The 20773-nt window shown below is 42.3% G+C and overlaps 1 protein-coding gene across 5 annotated transcripts in view; it reads right to left on the bottom strand.

Annotated features, from left to right (window-relative positions):
* Positions 1–20773, bottom strand: part of rap1gds1 (RAP1, GTP-GDP dissociation stimulator 1) — a 42696-nt gene that overhangs the window by 20522 nt on the left and 1401 nt on the right. For 4 of the 5 annotated variants that reach the window (XM_035625563.2, XM_035625567.2, XM_035625564.2 and 1 more), the window contains exons 2-4: positions 16673–16780; positions 11095–11217; positions 2527–2652 (exon numbers count right to left, since the gene is read on the bottom strand). In XM_035625563.2, the coding sequence (XP_035481456.1) occupies positions 2527–2652; positions 11095–11217; positions 16673–16780 (357 nt within the window). The remainder of the gene's footprint in view (positions 1–2526; positions 2653–11094; positions 11218–16672; positions 16781–20773) is intronic. The other variant, XM_035625566.2, reaches the window with a different exon arrangement.

Below are 20773 nucleotides of genomic sequence, written 5' to 3'. Positions count from 1 at the left end.
AGCAGCTGCTTCTCCACACTCTCCCAGTGCGTCTACCATATAACCATGCCTGTTCACTGAGACCCCCCACCACTAAAACAAATGTCACATCCCACCAGATTCCACAGATACCCAGCTTTTCACCAAGACAAGGCACCCTGCACCAGAACTGACAGCTGTTATTAAAGCCTTTAAAGTCTGCCACAAAATCAGGCTTAAACTCTGCTGCTCATCATCGTGATCAACACTCAAACACTCGTGAATTCACTGATGAAATTTCTCAGAGTAGACACCTCAAATGTGGTACATGTAGCTTTTTTTTTTACAAAGAGTCATTATATTGGTCAGATATGTTTTAGACATAATCATGAAACAAATAATAGGATTAATGTGCAACAAGGTTTTGTTGACACATGGGGTTCTCAAAATCCAGTCCTTCAAACACAAGATAACCACATTTATGTGTTAATTATGTGGGCATTAAGAAACATAGTTATTATAACTCGATTCAATGTCCAGTTATATTGTTACCATAGTCATGTAATTTGAAGCCTTTCAGTTGTAAATTAGCATATATTCTAAGGCCCTCATCAGACCTGATATTAACATCCATCCTGAGTGATCCCATCACAAGTGGACAGCTCTAAGTTCTGGGTTGAACACACACAAGACACAATTGAGATCAAATGACCCATACCACATTCAGAGGTGGCCTGGGACCCGTTTCCAAATGCTTTTGTTTGAACGCAAATGTGTCCTAGGCCAAATTGAAGAACCACCTACTCAGCTGACACTAAAGTTTCATAATGAACCCAGAGTATTTTTACACTTCTCAGTACTTCCCACCCATACAGTGATCTATTTGTGGCCACAGCCACAATATTAACAGTGACCACCACATATTGATTTGTGATCTGACATACTCAGGCGTCCACTTGAGTTTCCGTCTCCAATCACCGGAGACAGAATAATCAATACCAGGTCTCAACAGAGCCTAAGGTTTAGAAAAGGAGCTCGTCATGTGAAATAAATTTGCTTTTATCCCTAACAAAAATATTTGCACTGAATCAAGTTGTCTCTAATGGCTGTTACAAGAATTAAGTTTTAGTTTTTATATCCGGAGTGAAATGCTGCAACCTTGCTATTTTATGAAGCACCTGTGATGTAAGCCGGAGTCAAAATTTCACTGTATTTTGGTTATGTTCTGATAATGGACGTGCGTTTGACAGTAGACAAAAACTAATATTTATATAGTTCTTCTGTTTGGACAATCAGAACCTATGACCTTAAAGCAGCAATGCAACCCAAAATTACAGTTCATACCAGAAGTAAAACAATTAATCGACCAGGCCAATGAATGTATATCAGCCGATATCAGATTATTGCAAATATTTTGTGTCTGTGCGAATGTGAGAAAGACATCACACTAATAGTTTGGAAGATATTTAGAACTTACACCATAGAGTTTGTCCACCAAAGAATACTGACATGTGGATTTTTACATTGTGACGTACCCCACTCTTTATGACTTTGACAGTTGTATGTTCATGTTAAAGAAGGTACAATATACGACTATATTGTCATCGTTTTGAAACTCCCGAATATTGGGATATCAGTATTGGCTTGGCTATTGTTTAAATCACCAACAATTACTCGACCTTATAATTACTAGTATACTACTATAGTTACTACTATTATCGAACAATATATTAAAATAATAACAATTATTACAAACCATTCTCAGAAAAGAGATACCTGACTGTCTGTTGTCTTGTGTTGTATGTACATGATGTGTCATACACATGCATGTATTATTGCAACAACACCACCACAATATTGACTTTGATGTGCTACAAAATGGAAATTATGTCATGGCACATCACCAAAGTTTTTGATTTGTTTGATAATAAATTAGTTAGTATTAAACAGCATTGTGTTTCATAGGACTAAGCTCATTCTCTATTATTACAAATTATTATTTAAAAAAATAAAACATCATCATCACAATTCAATGTTTCACACATAATTAGATTCTATTTTTACTGGTAGCTGTCTGTATATTAAATCAAAATGGTGGCGTTTGGTCTGCTTTGAGCCATGGACTGTCGGCAAAACCCATGCCTCCAATTTTGTTCCTGAGCGAAAGTAGAGTGCTACACACAGCCCCAGTGTCACACATCAACAAAACATAATAAAATGGAGCATAGTTCAGTTTTTAATAGCAGTGTAGCTTGTGTAGTTTGCGTGTGTTTTGTATCGTTGGTATGTATATTTTCACATGGACTCCAGTAAGTAATACAGTGAACACCGCTTTCAAATAAACAACTAGCGTCAGGGGAAATTCATTCTAGAATAAATTAATGGCATGTGGTTACAGAATTTCCTAAATCCTATAACCCTGTTAAAGGCTTGTGTAACTGTTAATCAAACTACTGCAGCTCAAAAGCAGCGCCATTTATATTACTTATCTTCTATTAGGTCTGTTGCGGTGATGACAAGGCTCATTAGGGATTCAATTTTCCCTAAGCAAAGCACACTCCTACTTACGGCTGTCATAACAGATGTTGCCAAGAGCTCGGCCGGTCTGCAGTAAAACCTCCTGGTCGGTGGAGTTTAACAGTTGAATTAGAGGAGGGATGAGGCCAGCTTCCACACAAGAGCTCCGCATAAACTCTAGAGAGAAGCAGGGATATTGATAACAGGTCAGAGCACAACTGTCTTCAGTTCAAGAAAAATAATGAGCAATTTAAAACTATTCTCAATTCAAAATCGATTCCTCGGATCATAATGATTCACGTTTCAAAATCGCTTTTTTTCAATTAGTACATGCTTCAGGATCTACTGCAGTCCTCTGTGAGCAAATAAAGGCATGAATGTGTAGGATTATACAAAAAAGATTTTTTTAAGTTATCAACTGATTGCAATAATGTAAACACACAAAGGCAAATATATGACCAAATGTAAGTTATTCATGCTTAACTTTCGCAATTTTCTCAATTCTCACTTTTTAAGAATAACAAGTTATACAAAAACAAAATTGTCTGGATCCCAAATGTAAATCCTTCATTCTCGACTAGGGGCGCAGGTCCTTTGAGAAGAATCAGACGATGGATTTAGTGATTTTTTTTTTCCCGTTCAGAGTTGGCCAAGACTCCCAAGACTGTATGGCTGCAGCCTGGAGCCTCTCCCGTTTTATGCCTGTTCAAAATAAAAGCTTGCGTCTGGTCTGCTATGTCTTCTTCATACTAATCATGCTAATGAATATAATAGTTTCACATATGTCTGGGACGGCATGAGACGTGGGGTTCCATGGCTGCAGCCATACCCGACTCAAGTTGGCTGAAAGTTTGTTAGGTAGTGCAGTGTGGGTTGGTCGCCTGCTGGTTTTGGTCCCAGCTGCTCCTCTTCCAACTCCAGGTGATGGTATATGATGTGAGTCTGGGAGCTCCCGGTACAGCTCCGTCTTCCCCGGGAGGTTGTTAAATCCTAAGGGAGCCCAAAAACTTGCCTTCAATGACGAAGGGGCGGGCTGAATTTCCTGCTGCTCCATTTGGCATTTTATAGAGTCAAACTTATACCTAGCGTTAGCGGTGACCGACTAGCCAGTAGCTTGCTGGAGGGGTGTTGTACGGAAGTCACAAAGTGCCCACCCGGAGATGGGAAAAGGAGTTTGTAAAAAATGTTTTTTGGAAGTTATGAATCAATTTAGAATCATAGAAGTTAAGAATCGCGATTTTTATGCCGACCACTAGTTGTCAGTAGGTGGCGATATGACCATGGCTCAATATTGACATGTATATGTTGTGAGGGTGGGACTGTTATCATGCATGAGAAATGTGGTGAAGATATGACAACGTGGAGTGGAGTTATGGCTTTCTGACCACTAACCCTAACCCTGCAAGACAGAGGAACGTCCCCTACCATGGAGCAACATCAATCTTTGCCACAAGGCCACGACCATGGGGTTCCACAGAATACAAGTACTTTGATAAATTTTCATCAACAAGGTCTTTAAATGACAGTGACCGAATATGGAGTTGCTGTGATTAATCCTCTAGGAGCAGTTAGTTAAAGTATGACGTTAGCAAAAATGCGCTAATTTGAAGGCAAAATGCAAATGGCCAACTTCCTGTTCTGCGGGGGTAATGGCGCCCAGAGGCTTCCTGGTAGGTTTGACATGAGCCACATGTCTACAAAATGTACCAATATCTGATGTGTAGCCCAAATTTCCTAAGTTTTTGCATATGAGACTGAGATGCTGAAAAAAAAAGTAACTAGAGCACATCGTCGTGTGCAGTTTTTCAAACGGCAAGCAGTGTAAATGGGCCTTCGCGTACGTGCTGCAAGTCGGGATATGTTGCTGATTTCACATCCCGTGTCCACATACAAAATGCGTTGAGTGCACCATGTAAATCCCTTTTTTTCACATAAGTCATACTCTTTGTTGTCAGTAAGAGGCGCCATGACCATGGCTCAATATTGACATGCAAATGTGTTGAGGGTGGGACTGTTATCATTCCTGAGAAAGTACGTGAAGATATGACCACGTGGAGTTATCTGGTGAACCTGCAAGGCAGAGGACATAAAAGTATAGCATATGTAACTTCCTGTCTGAAGCAGGTGGCGCTATAACTCTGGTTCAATATTGACATGTAGATGTGGATATTTTCAAACATTTAACGTTGTCTAATTTGACCATCTGTCATCATATTTTAATCCCTGATTTAATAAGCAGATGTGTAATGCACTCACTCTGTGATTATTATAAATTTTTTTATTCAGGTATGTTGTCTCACGAAAAGTCACAGATTTCTGTACATCATATCAACCAAGTGTTGAAGCTTTTCCGAGCAAATCTGCAGTGGACGTGGTTAAGCTGAAAGGGAAAGGAGCATCCTATATCATCAAGCAACATTAAACTATGCCGAGAGGCCAAGTTTTATGTCAACATGGCGTTTGACATAATAAAAATATTGTGATAACTTTTCATCACAAAGGTCTTTAGATGACATGACCAAATATGGAGTCGTTGTGATTAACTTCGTAGGAGGAGTTCGTTAAAGTATGATGTAAGGAAATGTCCCACAATGCAGCAATTTTGCAGACAAAATTCAATATGGCCAACATTAAGGTGGGCTGAGCTAATGGCTCATGGAGGCTTTATTGTAGGTCCTCACATGTGCCAACCAAATTTCGTTCATCAACATCCAATTTAAAGGTGGGGGCATTGACTTTGAAATGTTACAAGGGGCATTGGCAAGCCATTTTGCTAGAATTAGCTTAAAACGGCATTTCAGAAATCATGATTCAGCGCTCTTAACCCGTCTGCCAAGTTTCATGAGATTCTAAGCATCCCAAGTCCCTCAAACACACATCTGTATTTGATGGTGAACCATAAGTCACTATGTCAACAGCGTTTAATACATGGTCAAAAGTTTCATAATATAATGTCTCACAACTTAGCACACTGTGCACAATTTGAGGTGGATTTTGTGAATCTGCAAGGCAGAGGGCGTAACTGTACAAAACTTGAAACTTCTTGTTGCCAGTAGGTGGCGCTCTGAGCGTAGTTGAATACTGACATGGAAATGTGTTGAGGGCTGGACTGTTTCCATGCCTTGGAAGTTTTGGTCAGATCAGACCATGTACCTTAGATTACATGGAAACTGCGCAGACGTGGGTCATGCATGCACCAGGGCCGCATGCACCGAGGTGCAAGGCCCTATTGTTTCCGTAAGGATTATTATTATTATTATAAGGGCCCAAGCACCGAGGTGCGCAGTCCCCGGTGCATGCACCAGGGGTCTGCATGCACCGGAGGTGCAAGGCCCTATTGTTTCCGTAAGGATTATTATTAGGGCCCGAGCACGAGGTGCGCGGACCCTGGGGCATGCATGCACCAGGGCCGCATGCACCGAGGTGCAAGGCCCTATTGTTTCCGTAAGGATTATTATTATCAGGGCCCAAGCACGAGGTGTGCGGACCTGGGGCATGCATGCATGCATGCATAATAATCCTTACGGAAACAATAGGGCCGCATGCACTTCGGTGCATGCATTATTATTATTATTAGGGCCCGAGCTCGAGGTCCACGGACCTGCCGCATGCACCGAAGTGCAAGGCCCTATTGTTTACGTAAGGATTATTAGGGCCCGAGCACGAGGTGCAAGGCCCTATTGTTTCCGTAAGGGTTATTATTATTATAATTATTCTTATTTTTCAGCATCGTTCGCTCACTTTTCAGGATGTTCCCATATGCGAAAACGCGAGAAAATTCGCTACTCAGACCCAGAGGCCTGGCGCCGGGTGTGGCCATGGGGCTCCATAGCGCCCCCTTATGTAAGGGAGTGTTTACTGTTCACTGGAGAAACCTCAAATTTGGTCAGCTTAGTTGTGAGACTTGGCTGATATTGTACTGTGAAAGTTTTGACCATGTGTCAAACGCTGTTGCCATGATGACGCATTGTTCGCCATCAAATACGAATACATGTTTGAGGCACTTGGGATGATCTGTGTCTCACCAAACTTGATATATTCTGATATTCACAACAGCAAAAAGCATTTATTAATAACACTATAGCAAGAGGCACAGATATGCATGCCATCAATACCATTAGTGCAGATTTTTAAACCCATCTGCAAAATGTCCACAAATACAGCAGCATCTGTACAACCTCTCACCTCAAGAAGAGCAAAGCGAGCTGCTGTGTGAGACACACACACAGTAGCCAGAGAGAGGGAGAGAGGGAGAGAGAGCGCGTCAGCTATCAGTTTGTCACTCTCAGCGTCGGCATGGTCTGGTAAAATAAAACAAATCTCATCAGTCCAGTGACTTTGCCAACTTTTGGTGAGGGCCATGTTATTAATTATCTGACTTACTTGGATATTTCACTCAGAGGACCAGTGGATCAGCATGTTGCTCACTTACTTTCATATTAAGACAGGTGCGTCAGAGCCAGTTGATCGTCGTGGACTTGCGGGTCAGACACTTGGCTCCTGCGGGCTGGATGTGGCCCGTGAGCCGTCTAATGGGCTTGGCTGCTGGTCACCTCGCCATGTGGAAGGCAGTGAAGTCATCAAGCTGGACTCTAACATTACTTTCCTAAATTTGTAAAATGTTGTTGCTTTGTGTTTGTTGCTGCGCATGCAGCAGACACGTGTTGTAGGGGCGTCACTAACATAGAATTGAAGTCAATAGATCGGTTCATGGATCGGCCTCATTTATCCAATATCCGATCCAGCTAATTAGTCAATATCGGAGCCAATATCCGATCGTAATATCGGATCGGTGCATCCCTAAAACGGGAGGTGTTTTTTCACTGTGTCGGGGATGCTTCAACAGGCACGAAACACGGCACACGCATTACAAACATGGACAGGTGCGATCCGATACAAGTTTTGAGTTCGGCCGTTGCAAAATGGCTCCATAGCACCCCCTAAAATAAAAAAAAGCCACCCGCGTGTATGAAATATCAATGGCAAACATATCTCCAGCTTGAAGACTGTCGGTGCCATGAACTAAACCCACCAGGAAGATGGCATTTTCTTAGTGAGGACACAGGGAATAGAAATCTACGCGTCCCGACCGCCTGTTGCGAAACTTGGCAGACATGTCGAAAGCGGCAACCCGTGATGTCGGACGTGGCTCTTTGGGCTCAAAACCACGAGTCGGCCATCGGTCGCGCGTCCCCGACGATGAGAGTGCTCGGGCCCGATCATCGCTGCTTGCAGCTTTAATTATTCTTCTTCCCAAATTTGCTCATTTTGCACTGATTTCCATGCATGAAATGTCATCAAAATTTGCACATTTGCTGGAATCCCGTGTCATTCGTTGTAAAATGAATCTTTAGCATGGGCGAGGCAAAATGCCTCAAGAGCGCCACCTACAAATTTGCTCAAATTTAGCCCCTCATTGGAGGAAATTTGGCACGCACATTAATCATCTCCAAACACACCCAAAACTCTACTGGCTGCATATGCTAATCTCAACAGGAAGTCGGCCATTTTGATTAGAAAGTGATATTTTGTCTCTTCTTTTGCCATTTTCACTCGTTATATTTTAACGAACTCCTGAAGATTTCACATGACCTACTTCAAATTTGGTGAGTCCCATTGGTAAAGACCAATGGGATGAAAAGTTATCAAAATCCGGACTTTTCGTCAGAGGGTGTGGCCTTGACGGCGTGGCCCATTTTTGATCATTTGCCATGAAACAGGAAGTTGCTCGTGATCGAAGGTACATGGTCCGATCTGACCCAAAAATCTCAGGCATGAGTCAACACAAAAACATGTCAATATTGACCAAACACCATTGCGCCACCTGCTGGGGACAAGAAGCGCCATATTTTATACTTTCATGTCGTCTGCCTTGCAGGTTCACCAGATCCACCTCAAAATTGCTCAGTAAAGCTCAAACACTTATTTCATGTGATGTACAGAAATCTATGACCGATGTTCTGACGCCCTCCCCGTGGCGGCGAACTTCGATGTGCCGCCATGATAAGAGTCACACCTCAACACAAATGCATGTCAATATTGAACCATGGATAAAGTGCCATGTACTGGCAACAGGAAGTTAAAAGTTTTGTACTTCTATGTCCTCTGTCCTGCAGGTTCACCAGATCCACCTCAAATTTAGTCAGTAAAGTTGTGAGACATTGATGATGTTATGATGCCATGGCGACCTTTAGTTCCCCATCAAATACGAATGTGTGTTTGAGGGACTTAGAATCTCATTAAACTTGGCAAACGGGTTAACAGGGGCAAATCCACGTCTGAAATGGCTCTTTAGTCTAATGGTGACAAAACAGCTAGATGACAACATTTCAAAGTCAAGGCTCGTACCTTTTAATTTGATGTAGATGAACGAAATTTGGTACGCACATTTTCATGTGACGACCTACAAAAAACCCACTGGGAGCCATTAGCTCCGCCCACTTGGATGTTGGCCATTTTGAATTTTGTGTGCAAAATTGATGCATTTTGCAGCATCATACTTTAACAAACTCCTCCTAGAGAATTAGTCACAGCAACTCCATATTCTGTCGCTGTCATCTAAAGACCTTTGTGTTGAAAAGTTATCAAAAGATTTTGATTATGTCAAACGCCATGGGCGTGGCCTAGCGGCAAAGTTTGATGTTGCTCAATAATAGAGGATCTTCGTCTGCCTTGCAGGTTGACCAGATCCACCTCAAACTTCCTCAGAAAACATGGCGGCAAATTTCAATGTGCCGCCATGAAATATCAGACTGCCATAACTCCACTCCACATTGTCATATCTTCACCAACTTTGTCAGGAATGATAACAGTCCCACCCTCAACACATTTGTATCTCGATATTGAGCCATGGTCATAGCCCCACCTACTGACAACAGAAAGTATGACTTGTTGGACAAACATCATCCGATTTACATGGTATGTATGGGGGGGTGTGAAATATGGAACACATCCTGATTTGCGACACGTGAGCGAGTGCCCGTTGACACTGCATACAGTTTGAAAAACTGCATGGGACGACTTGCTCTAGTTTAAGTTGTTGTATGTTTTGTGTAATTAATAAAAAATGTAACTGGTAAGCAGCTGTTGTTCTGGTGTGTTGGGTGACATGGAGTGGGCAAGGATGGTTGCCACAAACACACATGACAAATGTGAGACTGAGAAGATGAACGGTTGTCGACGTTCTGCTTGATTTCAATTTGAGATACTTGTATTAGCCTAATTCAATTTATTTTAAAGAGAGAAAACATTTTGACTAAAAGTCGACTAAAATGTAATGAGTTTTCGTCCACTAAAATTATGAAGGATAAACATGACTAAAATGTGACTAAAACTAATGAGCATTTTCGTCTAACGACTAAGACAAAGACTAAATCTAAAATAGCTGCCAAAATTAACACTGCTATGAACCTGGTCAGGGTGAGGTGGAACTCATCACCCTCTCCTCAGTCATCTTCTCCTCAGTCTCCTGCCACTAGCTGTAGCTGTGAAGGAGCATTCACATTCACTAAATGTTTCCACAGATCACTCATGTTCCGCCTTTACCCGTGTTGTGCTTCAAAAAATTGAGGACTTGACCATTTGGTCCATTGTTCCAAAGACACAGGAACAAACTGGAAAACTCTGATTCTCAGAATGCTTCACTTATCACACCTTTGGTGTGAACTCTCCTCCAACCTCCAGCTGCCATTGGTCACAGGTTTCCCAGAACCCAGGGGGTCAACAGGCCTATAAAGCCCCAGCATCCGTGTTGCTCTCTCTCTTCTCCATTCTCTAAACTGAGAGCAAAGACCTCTCTTTCTCCTCTGGGAGAAACTACTGGTCTTTGAGGACCCTGGTCTTCATGCAGGCCTGCCAGAAGCAGACTGCTAAAACTTCCACAGGCAGCTACACGAGAGCCTGCCAAAGGACCAACCAAGGCTGGAAAGTCTGTTTTTTACATCAGTGGTAGACACACGGTCTTGTCAATTGATCCAAGCTGAGGAGTCACCATGCAGAGTTAGTGTTGAGCTGTAACTCTGTGAAGGACACACAGCACGACTGCTGCATCTTTCTGGACACACAAACAGCATCCCAAAAGGACCTTTTTTCTTCTTCCTTTCCATGGACTTAGTAACGTAACTTTGGCATACAGCATAGCATAACGTAACCAAGAGTCATCATCTCCGAAAGTGGTGACAGATGTGTTGCCAAGCCTGGCAAACTGCTGTGGAGTGATCATTAGGGCAGTCTTGCAAGCTGCTAAACCCCATTCATTATCCCAACCTTTTCTTGCCCAGATTTCTATTCACCCCTGCTTTAAAAGCTTTTCCTGTGCTCACACTGAGGCATTATGAAATGTAAGCTCTATGTCACAGCAGTTATGCAAGATTCCTACTCAGTGACGCCAAGGGGGGCCGCGAAAACTAGCCGTAGTCTGAAACCCACCTGTCAGTCAAAGACATTAGTGTTCAGTTCTTAATAAAAAGGATGAAAAATATCTGCCACTAACAAGGTTGCTCCATTTACATCAAGCTAACATTTTCATGAAAAGAGGATGGAAAAACTAAACAGGAGAAAGTGTAAAATCAAATACTGATAAAATCAGTAAGAGAAAGGGGCTTGGAAACCGGACCTCACCATTTTTGGCCACCTCAGCTATCACATTGGCTACTTTAGGAGTGCAGGATGACTGGGGGCTCAGCAGTGTGGGGAGCAAGGGGAGAACGCCCATCTCCCGGATCTTCATACTGGCCTCTGTGTCTGGAGAGAAAAAACAGAGTAAATATAAAATCACATGAATGCTTTTCAGATAAACAATGTACCTTCATATTTTCAGTTGAAGTTATTGCTGATAAAAACAATGTGATTTTCAAGTGGCCAGATATGTTCATTTTTGGGTTAATTTGAGTTACCTGAATGAAAAAACACACAACCGTAAGAAACTTAGTTGGCCAGTAAAATCGGCCGATATGAGCCTTTCACAGACATAACCGTTCATATTTCAGGGTTCTTGCACCATTTTGTAAGTCAAATTTGAAACTTTTTAAGACCACCAGATATGTTGAAAACAATTATATGATAGAAATGATTATTTATTGAGGAATTAGTAACACATTTATTAGCTTAAAGGAAGGGTAGGTGATTTCGAAAATAGCCCGCAAAGTCCCACTCGCTTCCTTCAGACCTTTGTCCAGGGCCCCTCCCCCCACAACACATGAACGCGCACTGCTGCTTGAGTCTGACTGCATCGGAGGAGGAAGACACGAGCGGAGCACAACATGCTAACTGACTGTCCGTGGCTCATTCACAAGTAAGAAAACACCGGACATTAACATAATATAAAGGTAAACAATGAACATGGCTATGTTGGTGGGCACATTTGTCAAGCTAACATGTCAGTGTTGGGAAATATCATTGAAAATAGAGTTCTGATGCAGTAACTTGTTGCTGGCTAGTTAGCAACAGGCTGCTGCAGGCTAAGCTAAAACATAAACACACAGTTAGCAATACTAGACAGACGTTTGTTTTGAGTTTATATTTTTATGTATTTTAGCCATATTGTGACGATGAAACAGCTGCAGCACCTACGTAGCTTTTTGCCGTTTTTTCTGTTACTGTCTGTGACACAATGAAGGTGAGCTTCCACAATGAGTGTTGTTAGCTCAGACTGAGTTTCCAGACTCTGTTCAATGTATCTAATCATACATCTAATCATTTATCATGTATCTAATCTAATCATGTGTTACTGTACAGGTCAAGACCCAAGACTGAGCTTGGAGCAGTGACATGACATGAGCCTCCTGCTTCACTTACTACACCTCACATCAGCAGATGCTGCTCCACCGGGCCGTCACGTTGCAGGTCAACCTACATGTGTCTGCCAGAACTGCCCACAGACGTAGAGAGAAAATTATGTGGGCAACATCATGACTCCCGTGTCCAGGCTGCCACATATGGAGGTTTACATTTTGCACATACAGTATTTTGTGCAATACCAATGTTTATCTATGTTCTGCATAACCTGCTCTATATTGTGGGAATAAAAATGTGTGGTGAACGAGCGGAGTGTGCGTAGGCAGGAGAAAGCCGGTTCATCCAATCACTTTCTTCAACTTTCTGATTGGTCGTGGTTTTTACAGTCCTGCCGCGGCCACAGATGAGGGATTGTTTTTGTTTCAGTGTCGGATCATTCAATGTATTCATTGCTATAGGTATGTTATGAGAGTTTCAAGTAATATGACAGAGAGTGCTTCTCACAAAAAACGCCTACCCCACCTTTAATAATCCTTACAGAAACAAGAGGGTCTTGCACCTCCGGTGCATGCAACCCTCCGGTGTGTACAGGGGGCCGCACCCCTCCAGCGCTTGGGCCCTAATAATGTCTTAATAGTCCTTGTGCATCCTCAAAAACAACCTATCCTTTTATTTGTATTTGGCGAGATAGGTAGTTTTACCACAGGTGAATGACTGTAAAGTCTGAATCAGGGAACATAACGTCAGAGCAGTACTTATGTCTTTGTGATGTAGATGATGGTCCACGTCATTTCAGATAACCGATAAGCAGAACCGAAATTCTACTTGTCTTCACAGGTACCGGTAACACTACTCTGTCTCCTCGGTGGCATGTCGCCTACAGCGCTGCGTCATTATGTTTTGTATAGTCAAAATAAAAGCCCTCGCAGATTCGTGCCATTGCTACTTGATGACATTTAATAAAATTCTGAAGCAGTGGCAGCAATAATTTAGCAAATTGAACATAGCGGAAAGCAAGGCTGCTGAGAAATATTTTATCTAAAAATTTGGACACAGGGCTGCACATGCAACACAGAGCAGAGGAGAGCTAGCTCACGTAATGTAAAACTCCTGAAAATGCCGTAAAGCATCATAGGTTCCAAACGGCTGGGGAGAAGGTAACCAACACATGAGGTGATTTACAGTAGGCTATTGTGTGTGACAATTTACCACATCATCTTAAGACACCGTCTACAAAATGTAATACCTACAGCAAATTTAAGACAATTTAAGACTTTAATTTCACCAAATTTTATTTTGTGACAATGCATAAAATATATGCATTTATGGTATATATATGCAATAAAGGTTAAACTGTGAAATATCAACCCTCTAATCCATTTCTTTGTAATAAGGGTTTGGAACGACATCTCAATGCACCAGAGGTGCAAGGACCATATTGTTTCCGTAAGGATTATTATTAGGGCCCGAGCACCGAGATGCGCGGTCCCCGCAGCTTTAATTATTATTATTATTATTATTATTTTATCTATTTATTTTTTTAGACGCGTTCGCTCACTTTTCAGGCTGTTCCCATATGCGAACAGTCATGAAAATTGGCACACACGTCAGAAATTTCTCCCACTACTCAGACCCAGAGGCCTGGGGCTGGGTGTGGCAATGGAGCTCCATAGCGCCCCCTCATGTAAGGGAGTGTTTTCAGGTGCATATAGTGATGGCTCTGAATCGAAGATGCTTGGTCTGATCTTCACGAAACTTCTCAGGTATGATAAGACGGCCGCCCTGAACAGATCGTTATGTTAATATTGACCATAAGTCATAGCGCCACCTACTGGCAACTTAACGTGACAAATCCTACTTTTATTTCCCTTGCCTCGCAGATTCACCCGATGTGCGTCAAATTTGCTCAGTAGAGTTATACCAATTGGATGATGTCATATAAAAAATTCTGTAACGTTTCATCGGAAGCCGTCCGCATGGCTATTCGTAAATCAAGAGCTAACGGCTAACAAAATTGTGAACATCATAACACAACCATATTTGGACATATATTTACCAGATTTTTCAGGAATGATAACTGTCCCGCCCTGAACCGATTCCCATGTCAATATTGGACATAAGTCATAGCGGCACCTACTGGCTATAGGAAGTTTGAAAGTTTGACATGGCTGATATGATACTGTTAAAAATTTTTGACAATGTGTCAAACACTGTTGCCATGGTGTCGCCTTGTCCGCCATCAAATACGAATACATATTTGAGGCACTTATGGTGCTTTGTGTCTCACGAAACTTGGCAGACATGTTCAGAGTGGCAAATCAATGTGTCCGTCATGTGGTTTTTTGTTCAATTGTGTCAAAATGGCTCCATAGCGCTCCCTACAACATTTCAAAGTCAATTCCCCGCCTTTAAATTTGACGTAGATGAACGAAATTCGGTCGGCTCATGTATCTCGTGACAACCTACGAAGAAGCCTCTCAGAGCAATTAGCTCCGCCCAGCCGGAAGTCAGCCATTTTGGATTTTACCTTGGCGACAATGGCAAACGGAAGGTGTCGTACTTTGACAAACTCCTCCTAAGCGGTCATTCGGATCCACGTCAAACTTGGGCAACGCGTAGAGGAGACCCTTCTGATAAAATCATATTAAAATTTTTTGTCTAAGTCGAAAGGCGTTGCCGTGGCGAAGCGTGATTCGAAATCGAAGGTACATGGTCTGATCTGACCCAAAATTCTCAGGTATGATAACAGTCCTGCCCTCAACACATCTGTCAATATGTCAATATTGGACATAAGTCATAGCGCCACCTAATGGCACATTTATGAACCTTGTATCCACGTGTTCCCTTAATGGAGCGGAATGTCCTTATATAGGCCACTCCCATTTCCACATTGATTTTTTAAAATTGTGATTGATCAGAAACTCACTTTTTGATCTCCTCCTAGGCCTTAGATCCAACCTGCACGAAACTTGGCACGTAGCATCTCCAGATGGAGATGACAAACTGTTATTAAAAGAAGTACAAGATTTGTGTAGCTAGCTGCGAAAACACCAACTTTTGCATATCTCGGGCCAATTATTAATTGCTATCAACGCAAAACCTTATATTCTTGGTTTGCGCAAGAGCTTGGACCCAGTCATACACTGCTTGCAGTTCTAGTTTTCAATTATGACTATCAAACTACAACAAAAGAAGAAGTTCTATGGCTACATTCTCTGCGTGTATCTGATTTTCAAATGGTTTAACCTGAGACAGGCCAAACAACAATGATGATAATCCCACTTTAATTAAAGCTGCCGCTTCGAAATTGCCGTCTCCCCGTCGGTTTCGCTTGGTGACGCCGAGACACTTTTTCTCTGGCCGGAGACGCGTTTACCGCTGAAATTTCGTAAGCATGGGTGGCTTGATGTTAATTTTATCCCGGGGGCCGCTACGGAGCCGTTATGCAACAGCTGAACTCAAAACTCATATCGTATCAAACTTGTCCTCGTTTGTAATGCATGTGCCATGTTTCGTGCCTGCTGAAGCAACCCTGACCCAGTAAAAAAAACTTGCCGCCTTTCGACGTAGACTATAAAACCCTCGGTACCATTTGATGGGGAAGGTCTCATCTTGAGGTGGATTTGATTAACCGCCAAGGAGGAGGTGGTAAAAGTAGGACACCTTTGAATTTGCATCTTTTGCCAGTTAAAATCAAAATGGTTGACTTCCGGTTGGGCGGAGCTAATGGCTCCGAGAAGCTTTTTGGTAGGTCGTCGGGAGATACATGAGCCGACCGAATTTCGTTCATCTACGTCAAATTTAAAGGCGGGGGAACTGACTTTTGTAGGGGGCGCTATGAAGCCACTTTGACAGAATTGGACAAAAGACACATTTCGGACATCACAATTTGCCACTCTGAACATGTCTGCCAAGTTTCGTGAGACGCAAAGCATCCCAGGTAGGGCTGGCCGATACGGCTGAAAACTGTATCACGATACAAGTGTTTCATATCGGTCGATATCGATAAACACTTGTATCGTGATACAAGTGTTTGTGTTTCTTTATGACCTAAGAAACACAAACACGAGCCAACGAGATGGCGCAACCAAACGTGATACTGTTACATGATTGGCTATTAGCCGTGTCACTCCATACGTTGCTAGGTACCAGAGGACGAGTGCCAGCGTAGCTGGCGGCAGGCGTAGCTAGCGGCCGGCGTAGCTAGTGGCATAGCAAGCGGCTTGCGTAGCTAGCGGCCGGGGACCGCGCACCTCAGTGCTCAGGCCCTAATAATCCTTACAGAAACAATAGGGCCTTGCACCTCGGCACATGCGGCCCCTGGTGCCTGCATGCAGCGTGGTCCGCGCACCTCAGTGCTAGGGCCTTAATAAAGGGTTAGCAGCTGTTATCTTAAATCTTTTACGGACCAAAATTTAATTTAATTTTACTATATGCTCAGTGTAAACCAGGCTGTACTTACTTTTGTTGGCGAGTGCTTTGAGCAGGCAGTCCAGACAGCCTTCCACGCTGTCATTGGCGCAGTCTGTTGATGCTAGTTTCAGCTTCTCCAGGGCTTCACTCAGGTTGTCTGCAAACAGAAACATTTCAAGAACAAAAAGGTTACAGGTTTTAAAGGAGTTTAAAGGAGAAAGAAGATGATAGGAGAGATATGAAAGGAGCATGGAAAATCTGGTGAGGGTCAGTCATAGGCCAGCAAAGCTGTTTCAGCAGCAAAGCACAATAAAACTGGGTCCAGATACTTGAGCTTCGAGGCATGGTCAAGTGTTTGGGAGGGTTAAATATTGCAGGTTTGTTTTTATACATAGCGGTTGTTATACCAAGAGGTTGTGCTTGCTTGACGTCATACACAGAACAGTGTTTTAAAAGGTACAATTGAGTTTAAAAAGCTCTCCAACTGAGCCAAGTTTAACAAGAGATGTGCCATACTGGCCAAAACTAATGCAGTATACTATAAAGCCCTGTGATAGACTGGAACCTGTCTATTGTATGTTGGAATCGGTTCCAGCTGTGATTGAGAATAATTTTTTTGATCGGACAATGTCAAATGCTCATGACAAATGATGATCCTTGTACAATGACTTTTACCTTTTAAATACTCTACTGCAGTGATTCAGCGCCCAGTAGGTGGGGCGCCAGAGATGACAAGGGGTGCGCGAGGCTCTGTCTGCAACGTGACATTACACCGAACGCGACGCAAATTATTCAAGCAAATATAGATTAGTCAATTCAAAGATGCGACTAGATGCGTATTTGTGTGTTTTTGCACTGTTACTCCAGCAAAGCAGCTCTCAGTCTCTCTCTCTCCATCACATAGCAGCGCACTGCTCACGTTGTACATGTGCTCACATACACACGTGAATAACAGACAGAGAGGGTCTGTTGTGGTCTTATTAACGTTACTAATGTAATGGCCATTGTATGTTTGAGCCGAGGTGTGGCTGTTTGCAGATTTCTTTAAGAAACTGCAAATAGTGACCTGCAGTAATTGAGCCGGGGTGACTGACGCCGTGCTGCTGCACAAACAGCTGTTCACCTGTGTGTTATTATTCAATTTTTTTTGAGATTTTCAAAAAGAAACATACAAACACGATGGTGCCTTCCCAAATAAAAACTAGAACACTTCGTTTTGTGAAATTTTTCAAACTACAAGCAGTGTCAAGTGGGCCCTCGCAAATTGGGATGTGTTGCGGAGTTCACATACCGTGTCCACGTACATGATGCGTTGAGTGCACCATGTAAATCGGATGATGTTTGTTACATAAATCATACTTTCTGCTGTCAGTAGGTGGCGCTATCACCATGGCTCAATATTTACATGCAAATGTGTTGAGGGTGGGACTGTTATAATTGCCGCCGCTCCTACAGAATTTTATGAAATGTCATGAAGTCGCAATTTCCCTGAGAGGGGGGGACTTTAATTTTGACACTACAAGACAGTCTGATGTTTCATGGCAGCACATTTGCCAAATTTGCGAAATTTGCCACCACGTACAGGGAGGGCGAAATGTCACAAACGTCTCCACATCGCATCAAAGTGTTGGTGCTTTTCTGAGAAAGTTTGAAGTGGATCTGGTGAAGCTGCAGGGCAGAGGAAGATCCTCTATTATTGAACAACAAAATTAAAAATATTTTGATGACCTTTCACCACAAAGGTCTTTAGATGACAGCCACTGAATATGGAGTTGCTGTGATTAATTCTGTTAGAGGAGTTTGTGTCCAAAAAATTGCACTTAAAAGTAAAAATGGTCGACTTCCGTTTGTGCGGGGCTAATGTCTCCTAGAGGCTTTTTTGTAGGTCCTTACATGATACACGGGGCTACCAAATTTCGTTGATGTATGTCAAATTTTAAAGGTGGGAGCCTTTACTTTACTGATAGGGGGCGCTTGTGAGACAATTTGCCACAATTACACTGCAGACCAATTTCAGACATCAGGATTCTCCCCTCTAACTCTACAAAGTTTCATGAAATTCTAAGCATCCCAAGTCCCTCAAACACACATTCGTATTCATAGCGAACAATGCGTCGCTATGGAAACAGCACTTGACAGATGGTCAAACCTTCCACAATATAATAACATCAGCAATGTTTCATAACTTCACTGACCAAATTTGAGGTGGATCTGGTGAACCTGTGAGGCAGAAGACGTTGAAGAACAAAATTTTAACTTCATGTTGCCAGTAGGTGGCGCTATAACCGTGCAAATGTGTTGGGGGGTGGGACTATTATCATGCCTTGGAAATTTGGTAAAGATATGACCACATATGGCCGAGTTATGTACGTAGATGGCGTGTGACGAAGGGTCACAGATCACATCGTCAAAGTGTTTTAGGTTTTCTGAGCAATTTTGAGGTGGATCTGGCCAACCGGCAAGGTAGAGGACTTGGAAGTATAAAACGTGTCACTTCCTGTTCACAGCAGGTGGCGCTATGGTGTTTGGTCAATATTGACATCTTTATTAAGATGTGTGGAGGGCGGGACCTTTATCATTCCTGAGAAGTTTTGGTCAGATCGAACCATGTCCGGATGATCGAAATCGACCATGCTGTCAAGGCAAGGGCCTCTGATGAAAACTCAGGATTTTCAGGAAGTTTTCATCCGATAGGTCTATAGATGACACACTTAATTTGAAGCTGCTAATGTGAAATCTGTAGAAGGAGTTCGTAAAAATATAACGTGTGAAAATGGCAAAAACAGTGGCAAAATGTCACTTTCAAGTCAAAATACACATAACTGGGCGTTTCAGTGACGTAAATATAATGACTTATTTAAGTACAATCTGATCCCAGTGCTAGAAAGAGCCAAACAAGACTTAAACCGATGGTCATCATAACCTATCTCTTACAGTTAGCTTTACATCTAAACAGGAAATAAAGTACACTACAAGAAGCTCCATTACTAAGTATTTTAAAATCTGGCAGCCATTTCTCCTGTACTTTGAACATGAATTTGCTCTTCTACTGCACGCCACCTACACCTGCAACCATGCACGGACCAGCTGTCAATTACAGTCCAATGTATATATCGTCTAATTTACTCTAAATAAGACCATGATTTACAAAATGATCATCATGCTGTATTGAAGAAGACTTCAAAACTAGAGATTGAACCCTAAACTCCTCATGAAAATGTTTAGGTGACTACGTCCATTTTTATATACAGTCTATGAATACAATATCACTTAGACATGCTCATAATGTAGAGGTTCTACCTGCTTTAAAGACTGAAAAGTAGCTGAATGAGTGCCAAACATGATCATTCACTGTTAGTAAGCTGCTGCTGTTTTACTGGCAGTGTGTCACTCATGTTCCTCTGGCCGATACTATGGAGAGAAAATAGACTTGACAAGGTCACAAATGTGTTTCACATGATCTACAAGGGAAAGATAGGAGTTACAAATGCGTACAATGATTTGTGCTTAACTTTGGATACTCATAAATGCGTGTTCAAATCCACAAACAAATGCAAAGAAATCTGTGTTATGAGTTCTAAGTAGTGAGACGTGGCTGATATTATACTGCGAAAGTTTTGACCATGTGTCAAACGCTGTTGACATGGTTACGCATTGTTCTCCATCAAATATTAATACATTTTTGAGGGACTTAGGATGCTTTGTGTCTCACGAAACTTGGCAGACATGTTAAGATTGGCAAGTCGTGATGTTTGAAATGGCTCTTTGGGCTAATTGTGTCAAAATGGCTCGATAGCGCCCCCTACAACATTTCAAAGTCAAGGCCCCCACCTTCAAATTTGATTTAGATGAACGATATTTGGTCGACACGTGTATCTCGTGATGACCTACAACGTTTGACCGTCTGTTAAAAGGTGTTGCCATGGCGACCTATAGTTCGCCATCAAATATGAATGTGTGTTTGAGGGACATGGGATGCTTAGAATCTCATGAAACTTTGCAGACAGGTTAAGAGAGGCAAAACCTCATGTTTTAAAAGGCTCTTTAGTCTATTTGCGGCAAAATGGCTTGTTAGCGCCCCCTTAAAAGTCAAGGCCCCCACCGTAAATTTGATGTAGATGAACGAAATTTGGTACGCACATGTATCATG

The sequence above is a fragment of the Scophthalmus maximus genome, chromosome 2, assembly GCF_022379125.1.
Source record: "Scophthalmus maximus strain ysfricsl-2021 chromosome 2, ASM2237912v1, whole genome shotgun sequence".
Lineage (NCBI taxonomy): Eukaryota > Metazoa > Chordata > Actinopteri > Pleuronectiformes > Scophthalmidae > Scophthalmus > Scophthalmus maximus.
The sequence above is the reverse complement of the archived record's forward strand: the minus strand, read 5'-3'. Positions and strand labels throughout refer to the sequence as shown.